Source organism: Cebus imitator, unplaced genomic scaffold (assembly GCF_001604975.1).
Source record: "Cebus imitator isolate Cc_AM_T3 unplaced genomic scaffold, Cebus_imitator-1.0 Scaffold534, whole genome shotgun sequence".
In the NCBI taxonomy this organism is placed as follows: Eukaryota; Metazoa; Chordata; class Mammalia; order Primates; family Cebidae; genus Cebus; species Cebus imitator.
This window is the reverse complement of record NW_016107849.1, coordinates 190,008-200,626: the sequence shown is the minus strand read 5'-3', so window position 1 is coordinate 200,626 and position 10,619 is coordinate 190,008. Positions and strand designations below refer to the sequence as shown.

At 38.5% G+C, this 10,619-nt stretch overlaps 1 protein-coding gene across 1 annotated transcript in view; it reads left to right on the top strand.

The window, feature by feature from the left end:
• MCM6 (minichromosome maintenance complex component 6) overlaps positions 1–10,619 on the top strand; it is a 43,523-nt gene that overhangs the window by 17,236 nt on the left and 15,668 nt on the right. The window contains exons 5-11 of the mRNA XM_017514697.2: positions 784–949; positions 1,232–1,377; positions 2,335–2,485; positions 4,663–4,804; positions 7,577–7,718; positions 9,018–9,125; positions 10,148–10,303. Coding sequence (XP_017370186.1) covers positions 784–949; positions 1,232–1,377; positions 2,335–2,485; positions 4,663–4,804; positions 7,577–7,718; positions 9,018–9,125; positions 10,148–10,303 — 1,011 coding nt within the window. The remainder of the gene's footprint in view (positions 1–783; positions 950–1,231; positions 1,378–2,334; positions 2,486–4,662; positions 4,805–7,576; positions 7,719–9,017; positions 9,126–10,147; positions 10,304–10,619) is intronic.

Sequence of the window (10,619 nt, the reverse complement as noted above, 5' to 3'; positions counted from 1 at the left end):
GATGTAGGTGATGGGGAGGAAGGCAGCAAATCACACTGCCATGTGTGTACCTATGCAACAATCTTGCATGTTCTTCACATGTACCCCAAAACCTAAAATGCAATAAAATAAATGGAAAAAAAATATATATATACACCTTTAAAAAAAAAAAAGATGCTTCAAGACAGACTAGATAATAGATATATAATTTTATAAAATTAAATATTTTTTAATTCTCTTGGTTGTGATAATGGTATTTTAACATAGAGGATTGTCTTTATTCTTAGAGATGAATGCTAAAATATTTAGATGTGAAGTTTCTTGATGTTTATAACTTCATTCAAATATATAGTAAAAAAGAAAAAACCTGTATACGTATCTAAATAATGTTAGCAGTTCTGTTGAAGCAGAGGGTATAAAAGGTATATTTGAAATTTTCCACAAAATTTCCTTAAAGCTTAGGGGAAGATGGAACATAGAACAGATATTTAGACTCATTTTGAAGAAAGAGGAGGAAAAAAAACTTTTTTAATGAGAGTGAAAGTGAAGATTTTTTCCCTTTTTCTCTGCTGCTTGAATCAGCATGAAGTTTTTAAATGATGTAATCTCTTGCCAAATTGAACTATTTGACTAAAAGGAGTTTTAGGGTAGATATTTTTAGAATGAATGTTGATACATGTGAAAAGTCTGCTGATGGGTCAGATAGTTTAGAATATGTCAGTATTTGTGTTTTTTAATTTAGATTGTATGGCATCTGAAAAGGATCGCTTCTCATTCTTGGCTGTTTATTTGTCTTTGTTACAGGTTCGTATTCAAGAGACTCAAGCTGAGCTTCCTCGAGGGAGTATACCCCGCAGTTTAGAAGTCATTTTGAGGGCTGAAGCTGTGGAATCAGCTCAGGCTGGTGACAAGTGTGACTTTACAGGGACACTGATTGTTGTGCCTGATGTCTCCAAGCTTAGCACACCAGGTCAGTAATCTGTGGCTGAGACTTAACAAATTCTCAGTTACCTAAACTGCAGAGTATAGCTTCCCACATCTTCATTGTCTTCTTTTTGGCTGCCAATCAGAAGCTGAGCAAGGAAGTGTGATGAGAATAAAAACAAATTGGTTTTGCCACAAATGGTGCTATTCTGAAAGTTTTCAAGGCTTAAGTGAAGTCTTTGCATTTATACTTTCATTTATTCGAGCAATTTTGATGTTCAGCGCCTTTAATGTTTATGTTGTGAAATACCCTATCATTCTGTTTCAGGAGCACGTGCGGAAACTAATTCCCGTGTCAGTGGTGTTGATGGATATGAGACAGAAGGCATTCGAGGACTCCGGGCCCTTGGTGTTAGGGACCTTTCTTACAGGCTGGTCTTCCTTGCTTGCTGTGTTGCACCAACCAACCCAAGGGTAAGTTGTTTTTAGGTTTTTGTTTGTTTTTGAAACAGAGTCTCTCACTCAGGCTGGAGTGCAATGGCAAAGTCATGGCTCATTACAGCCTCTACTTCTGGGCTTAAGTGATCCTATCACCTCAACCTCCTGAGCAGCTGGGATTATAGGGTCACAGTTAAAAAAATTTTTTTAGAGTGAGATCTTGCTCTCTTGGCCATGCTGGCCAACAGTGAGTCTTAGTAGAATGACAGCTTAAGAAAGACCTACCCTTAGGCTGCCACAAAATGATAGGATTCTGAAACATCTAGGTTATCTAGTCAATGTTAAGAGCAGGGAATGAGGTTGAGATTTCGTGCATTTTAAAACCAAATCTTTTAATGTATGTCTTTTTGATCTTGGAAAAAAAATGTCTTATTTGATGTCTTAAATAAGAGCTCAATGCTTTACGTGCAGTGGTACAAATTATCCCAGCTGCTTTTAAGTTTCACAGTTCCTCTGTTATACTTCTGGAGGAAATATAAATAGATTTAGTAATCTGGGAAGTAAATTTCTAAGAATGATGAACCCTGGCCAGTATTGTTCAGTTAACTTGATTCTGTGTCATAAATGAGAATTTGGAAAATAGTTCAGTGTTGGAAAAAGGGGGTGAACATAATCTGTTATTTGCATCTTTATGTCAGTGGTGAACATTCTACTCATCTCTTGAGCATTCAGATTGTTTTAAATATAGGTATAAAACAGTAGTGGTAGCTTTTTTTTCTTTTTCACTCACTGGACAAATGACAGAGCCTTAAGTGTCTTCATTAACTGAGGGCTTACTAGTTTGGGGAATTTGTTTTATTATTTTTTAATTTACAGTCAACAAATTGTGAGGTTGACTTCCCATGCTATGTTGTGTTTGTAATGAAGTTTCTTCTCCTTCACACTGTTTTGATTGCTTCTGAACTAATAATTCTTCCTTTGTTCTCCACAAAGTTTGGAGGGAAAGAGCTCAGAGATGAGGAACAGACAGCTGAGAGCATTAAGAACCAAATGACCGTGAAAGAATGGGAGAAAGTGTTTGAGATGAGTCAAGATAAAAATCTATACCACAATCTTTGTACCAGCCTGTTCCCTACTATACATGGTAAGAATTCCATTCCATCCATAGCATAAACTTGAAATCAAAATAATGATTATAAATAGCCACAAATGATTTCTTAAAGCATGTAAATCAGACCATGAAAGTTTTTAGTGGTCTAAAAGAGGTCATCTACAAAAGGACAGGTACATGATTTCACTTACATGAGGTACCTGTAATGCGCAAATTCATAGAGACAAGGAAGGATAGAGGTTATCAATGGCTGGGGAAATGGGAGAAATGAGTTATTTAATGGATAAAGTTGCTATTTGGGATGATGACAAAGTTCTGGAAAGGGATAGTGGTGACAGTTATACAACATAATGTGCTGACTGCCTCTGAACTATACACTGAAAAATGGTTAAAATGATGAGTTTATTATGTTTTTTTGTTTTGTTTTGTTTTGTTTTTTTGTCTTTTTGTTTTTTTCCTTTTTGTGGAGAACGGGGTCTCGCCATATTGCCCAGGCAGGTCTCGAACTCCTGGGCTCAAGCTATCCTCCCGCCTCTGCCTCCCTAAGAGCTGGGATTACAGGCGTAAGCCACAGCGCCCGGCTATTTTGTATTTTTATCACATTTTTTTTTTTTAAGAAAAGTCATTTTGTCTTATTTCCTGGCCTTGTGTCAGAACTGCACTTAAGTGTGTTTCAATATGATAGACTAGTCTCCTGGCCTTTTATTGTTTTGCGTGCGTGTGCATGTGTGTTTTAAAGAGACAGGGTCTTGCTATGTTATCTAGGCTGAAGCAGTCCCTCCTGGGCTAAAACAGTCCTCCTACCTCCAGCCTCCCCAGTAGCTGGGATTATAGGTGTAGGCCACCACACTTGGCTCTTGTATCTTTTTTTTTTCTCTTGAAACAGAGTCTTGCTTTGTTGCCCAGGCTGGAGTGCAGTGGCGTGATCTCGGCTCACTGCAACCTCCGCCTCCTGGGTTCAAGTGATTCTCCTGCCTCAGCCCTTCCAAGTAGCTGGGATTACAGGCACACACTACCATGCCCGACTAATTTTTGTATTTTTAGTAGAGATGGGATTTTTGCCATGTTGGCCAGGCTGGTCTCAAACTCCTGGCTTCAAGTGATCCGTCTGCCTTGGCATCCCAAAGCACTGGGATTACACGGGTAAGCCACTGCACCCTGCCTTTTTTTTTCTATCTTAATATAAGTTAGAGAAGTTCTGTTTGTGGAATGGGTTTTTAATTTTCTACCTCTTTTGTTTTGTTTTGTTTTGTTTTTTGAGACAGGGTCTCACTCTGTTGCCCAGGCTGGAGTGCAGTGGCAGGAAACATGGCTCATGACAGCCTCAACCTCCTGGGCTTAAGCAGTTCCCCACCACAGCCCCCCTGTTAGCTGGGACTACAGATGCCTGCCACCATGCCAAGCTAATTTAAAAAAACAGTTTTTAGAGATGGGGTTTCAACCATGTTGGCTGGGCTGGTCTTAAACTTCTGGGCTCAAGCAATCCTCCCTCCTTGGCCTTCCAGAATGCACAGATTACAGGCATGAGCCACCATACTCAGCCTAATTTTCCACATTAAGGAATGCCGTATGTAAATTTGCATGGCACTTTGTTGATGGAGTTCACAGAGTCGATAATTCCACAGAAAAACGTTTCTTTCAATAGCACGGTGTTCTTTTAAAGAAAATTACACTTTTCCTTCTTGGATTTATGAACTAAGCAGCTGTAAATTGTATTCAGTATTTTATTTAATCCACATGAATTCAATTAACATATTTATTCAGTGCTGGTCACTGTAGGTGTTAGAAAAGAAGCGTTATGAACCATTTCCTCAAACACTTGACAGAACTATGAGAACAGCCATTAAAAAGGACTAGCAAATGTGGTAGGCTTTGGTGGACATAGTTCATTTGTCAGGAGACGGGGCTGAGGCATTAGGTAAGGTTTTGTGTAGGAAATACGACTCATGGACAAGTAAAGGCTCTTAGGATGGTGAGCACTGGCATCTGACATTTGTGGTATAGGAGAAAACATTTGAACAGTGGTTTAGGTGCCTAAGTCCACAGAGCAAGAACCAAGATCAGAGCCAGATATTATTACTCCAGTTTTATGCTTTGCTTTAGCTGACTTTACCTTTTGGTTAGTAAGCATGCCTTTAGCGTTTCCTCTGAAAGTGTTTAACTTCATGTTGAAAAATTAGTTTTTCATGTACAGCTTCTTTTCATTTCAGGCAATGATGAAGTAAAACGGGGCGTCTTGCTGATGCTCTTTGGTGGCGTTCCAAAGACGACAGGAGAAGGGACGTCTCTTCGAGGGGACATAAATGTTTGCATTGTTGGTGACCCAAGTACAGCTAAGAGCCAATTTCTCAAGTAAGCATTTGCCTGATAATAGTACAGCAGGAAAAAGTGTACATAGTTCCCAGGCTTGCCGTGCTACCAAGAATGTAGTTAGTATGGCTTTACTAGGAGTGTAAATTATGACTATGGTGACTATATAATTCTCAGATTAAATATTATTACCTTTTATCTAGGATATGGCAACATTTTACAATTTTTTAGAATAGGGGAAAATTGCCTGTAGTACCAATCTCACATTGAACTCTTTAGTCTTTGTATAAAAGTCTTTGAATATGTGAATTATGTATTTTCATTGTTGTAAATCACATTGTCCATACTTGTGATTTTAATTTCCCCTAAACATTTTTTCCTTGTTTCTTTATGCATGGAAAAATCTCATGAGTTTGTCGTTTTTACAATTGTTTCTATTTATTGGTATACTGTAACTTACAAAATCATTTTCTTAGCCCTGTTAAATAGTTCAACAGGATAGTTTGTTATAATAATTACTGATACAGATACAGTGAACATCATGATGTTATATACATTTTTTGTTTGTTTCCTTTGGGTAAATTGCTAGATACAAGATTGTTGAGACTAAGAATACAAACATTTGTAAGGTTTTAACACGGAACATACTTTCCAAAGGGAATTTTATACTAACTTCGTCAGCGTAAACACTATTTTTGCCTAGTTTTAGAAGCTATAATAAATACTTGGTTGCTTTCAAACTTTTAAGAAACTTAGGACCCCAAATAAAAGCAACCCCAGTTTCTGCGCACCTGCCATGTTCTCAGTGCTATGTATGTGTTATGTCTTATTCTAGCAGTACCCAGACAGGCATGTGTATTACCCTTTTTTTTCAGGGAGTCAAAACCTCTCCAAGCCCATGAGAAATTTGCCCACTTTCTTGTAGGTGAAAGATGACACTGAACCATGAATACTAAAATTTAGATAAAGTGGCCTGCAAAATGTGTACTTCATAATACATCAAGCTATCTTTTATTTGTTTTGGAAATTTGTAACATAGTACCATTTTAGAATATTGAACATTTTTAGTTGGTTTGGAGTTTTATGATTAAATATTTCTTTTGAACGTATCACGAACTAAGTTTTAGATTTTAAGATGGTAGTGGTAGTCCTATGTTACAAGGGATTTTTTTTTCCTTTTCACTCTCTCTCAAAAAAAAAAAGATATACTACAGTGTTGCCTCTGGTAAGAGTATCGTGGTATGTGACAGTCTTAGTGAATTCCATAGCATTTTCTATGTATAAGGTGTATATATAATGATAGCTGGAGTATCCAGTCTGGCTGCCTTTTTTCCTTGCCTAATTGCCCTTGATTAGAGCCATGAGTATAATGTTGAATAAAAGTGGCAAAAGCAGACATCCATGTTTTGTTCCTGATATTAGGGGCAAAACCTTCAGCCTTTCACCTTTAAATATGATGTTATCTGTGGGTTTTCATAGATGTCCTTTGTCAGAGTAAAGAAAAATCCCTTTGTTTATTAGGCTTAGGAAAATCTTTTCTATTCCTGGTTTGTTTGGTTTTTATAATGAAAGGATGTTGGATTTTGTCATATGCTTTTTCTACATCTGTTTAGTTGGTCATGTAGTTCTCTTATTAATTTAGCGTGTTAATTGGTTTTCAGATGTTAAATCAATCTTGCAGTTCTGGAATAAGCCCTGCATCTAGCTTTGTTTTGTTTTGTTTTGGTTTGTTTCTTTGATACAGAGTCTCACTCTTGTCACTTAGGCTGGAGTGCAGTGGTGTGATCTCAGCTCACTGCAACCTTCAATGCCCAGGTAGTGATTCTCCTGCCTCAGCTCCCAAGCAGCTGCGATTACAGGCACCTGCCACCACACCTAGCTAATTTTTGGATTTTTAATAGAAATAGGGTTTCACCATGTTGGCCAGGCTGGTGCTGAACTCTTGACCTCAGGCGATCCACCTGCCTTGGTCTCCCAAAGTGCTGAGATTACAGGTGTTAGCCACCATGCCTGGCCCTGTTTTATTTTTAATTGGAAGGCCTTCTGATAGATAATTGTTGCTGTTTATTACTATTAAAGACTTCTTTTAAAATTGATGTTTTAGGCTGGACGGGGTGTATCGTGCCTGTAAATACAAAAGTTAGCCAGGCAGGGTGGCAGGCACCTGTAATCCCAGATACTTGGGAAGCTGAGGCAGGAAAATTGCTTGAACCCGGGTGGTGGAGGTTGAAACTGAGCTGAGATGATACCACTGCACTCCAGCCTGGATGACAGGAGCAAGACTTCGTCTCAATTTTTTAAAAAAATTGATGTTTTTATCAGGTATTAACGTCATCTTCCATTTAACATGAATGGATTTAAGTCTGTTTGAAAAGGTGAAGGAGACCAGGTGCAGGGGATCACTTGAGGTTGGGAGTTTTATACCAGCCTGGCCAACATGGTGAAACCCCATCTTTACTGAATATACAAAATTGAGCCAGGCATGGTGGCACACGCTGGTAATCCCAGCTACTCGGGAGAATGAGGCATGAGAATTGCTTGCACCTGGGAGGTGGAAGTTGCAGTGGGCTGAGATTATGCCACTGCACTCCAGCCTGGGTGACAGAGCGAGACTTCATTTCAAAAACAAAAAAAAAAGCAAAGCGGAAGGAGATAAGCCTTCCCATTTAGTCTGTGGCATGTGTCTTTATGAATTGCTTAAACTCAATGCCATTCTCAGATGTTACTTCAGTTGTTTAAACTCTTCTGCTGATTTTCCTGGGAAGAGTACTGTATAGTCACATATTAATGAGTTTATGTGATAACCTTCAACAGGCATGTGGAGGAGTTCAGCCCCAGAGCTGTCTATACCAGTGGCAAAGCATCCAGTGCTGCTGGCTTAACAGCAGCTGTTGTGAGAGATGAAGAATCTCATGAGTTTGTCATTGAGGCCGGAGCTTTGATGTTGGCTGATAATGTAAGAACATTTTACACTCTTCAGTATAAAGAAGTCAGAATGCCCTGTATTCTATCAGTAAAGTCCCGTAAGTTACCATTAAAAAGATGTCCTTAAAAACAGCATTCTCGGCCAGGCACGGTGGCCCACACCTGTAGCCCCAGTACTTTGGGAGGCCAAAGTGGGCAGATCACCTGAGATCAGGAGTTCAAGATCAGCTTGGCCAACATGGTGAAACCCGTCTCTACTAAAAATACAAAAATTAGTGAGGCACTGTGGCGGGTGCCTGTGGTCCCAGCTACTCAGGAGGCTGAGGTGGGAGGATCACTTGAGCCAGGGAGGTAGAAGCTGCAGTGAACCAAGATTGCACCACAGCACTCCAGCCTGGGTGACAGAGCGAGACTCCGTCTCAAAACAAAAAAGCCCAGCATTTTTTAGTAAATAATTCATAGTTTTCTTCAATTAGAATTTAAAATTGTTATCATTGAACAGCATGTTCTGAGCTTCTAGAGTGTGTTACCTGTCCTGAGCATGTGTGTGGTTGCTGTGACTAATTAGATCAGTAGATGTGGATAAGTTGTAGGTATAAAGTCAATCCTGAGTTGACAACAAGGTTTTGATGTTGAGTAAAAGTACAGTAAGTGCATATTTTTAGTTATGCTCTTAGTTTTAAGTCAATTGTATGGTTCTTTCTAGCTGTACGATCTGTCGAATTATTTTCCTTAGAAAAGAGAATTAAGAATGTTCATTTACCTATCTTCTACTTGTTTGGAGAATAGAAGAGTCCCCGTGATAGCAAACTTTGTGAGTGTACTTGTAATTTTCCATCTGAAAGGCAGTTATTTTTTTGCTTTGTTTTTTTGAGACAGGTGGAGTAGTGGTACAATCTCAGCTCACTGCAACCTCCACCTCCTGGGTTCGAGCAATTCTCCTGCCTCAGCCTCCTGAGTAGCTGGGACTACAGGCGTATGCCACAAGGCCAGCTAATTTTTGTATTTTTAGTAGAGACGGGTTTTTGTCATGTTGGCCAGGCTGGTCTCAAGCTCCTAACCTCAGGTGGCCTGCCTTCCTCGGCCTCCCAAAGTACTGGGATTACAGGTATGAGCCACTGTGCCTGGCTGTTGTTTATTAAGAGACAGGGTCTCACTCTGTCACCCAAGCTGGAGTCCAGTGGCAGTCATAGCTCAGTGTAACCTCAAATGCCTGGCCTTAATTAAGCGATCCTCCTGCCTTGGCCTCCCAAAGTGCTGGGATTACAGGTATGAGCCATTGCACCCAGCCTGAAAGACAGCTTCTTAGGCTAGATTTGTTTGATTACAGGGTGTGTGTTGTATTGATGAATTTGATAAGATGGATGTGCGGGATCAAGTTGCTATTCACGAAGCTATGGAACAGCAGACCATATCCATCACTAAAGCAGGAGTGAAGGTATGTGTATCTACTTCTGTTCTGCTGCATCATCCATAGCCTTATAGATTAATGCAATACTAGAGAAGTTCACCTGGATAAAATTCATTACTTAAACATGTAATGATGTTCATTAAAATGGAAAATACAGCCCTGAGAATTATTTATCCAAATTGTAAATGTTGTTTAGAGTACTGTGTAAATGTATTGCTGTGATAGTAGAGGAAAATGTCCATGAACAAAGCTTCTATTTTCTTTCATAAAGTATGCACCAATTATAACAAAAATAACCAAAGATCAACAGATTGATTATATACGTATATATTTATTTTGATTAACAGATTATTTAAATGAAAATAGGTATGATAGTATAACCAACACTAGGGAGAATCTAAACTTTAAAAGCTACAGATTCAGGTAGTTAAGAAAAATTTAAGCAGTACACAATTGTAAATTGAAAAGACAACTCTTTGCCTGCAACTGCCAACAACAGTAGATACTTAGATGTATCTAATGCGTTAAAAGGAATTTGAGAAGGGAAAAAAAAAAAGGCATCTTTTGAGTTTGTACCCCTTTTAGGAATATTTTTTACATAAATAAGCATAATACCGAGTTTCATTTTTGCTGGTTTAACTTCATAATTTTATTTTGGCAATATTTGTACTGGCACATAGTAGATCAACTTTGGTTTTTTATTACTGTCCTGTATTCAATTGTATATGCCACAGCTTGATTCTTTAGATTCCTGTTGAGTGACATTTGGTTCATTTTCAGTGTTTTGTATTACAAACAAAATTGTAGTAAACATCCTTGAACACAACATCTTCTTGTACTTAGCTGTAAGATAAATTTCTAACAAATTGATGTCTTAATGGTGTGTGTATCATACCACCAAAACCACATTGGAGTTCCTGTTTATGTGAAAAAGGATATCTCGTTTTGATTTTCATTTAGTTAATTATGGGTGAGATTAAACATTTTGTTGTATGTTTGTTGTCTGATGTCTTTTTAAAACCTGTCAAAATTCTTTCTTTTGTGGTCAGGCTACTCTGAACGCCCGGACGTCCATTTTGGCAGCAGCAAACCCAATCAGTGGACACTATGACAGATCAAAATCATTGAAACAGAATATAAATTTGTCAGCCCCCATCATGTCCCGATTTGATCTCTTCTTTATCCTTGTGGATGAATGTAATGAGGTAACCCCATAAGCTTCCTTTTTTATTTCCAGTTTTAGTTATCGAGTGAGACAAGGCTAGAGGATACACTGCTCAACAGCTGGTGCATGTGTGCCCACTAGCCTTTGATTTCCCTCAGGGAAGCACATGACTGGGCCGAAGGTTTAGTAAGCAACTCAAAGTCATTTGAATTGCCATTCTACTTAATTGTGTTGAAGAATATTAAGTTTTTGGGTTTTATTAGTATTTGTTTCTCAAAAGAAAAGGAAACAAGATACAGGTAACTTTCAACCACACTTTTTTCTTTTCTTTTCTTTTTCTTTTTTTTTTTTTTTTT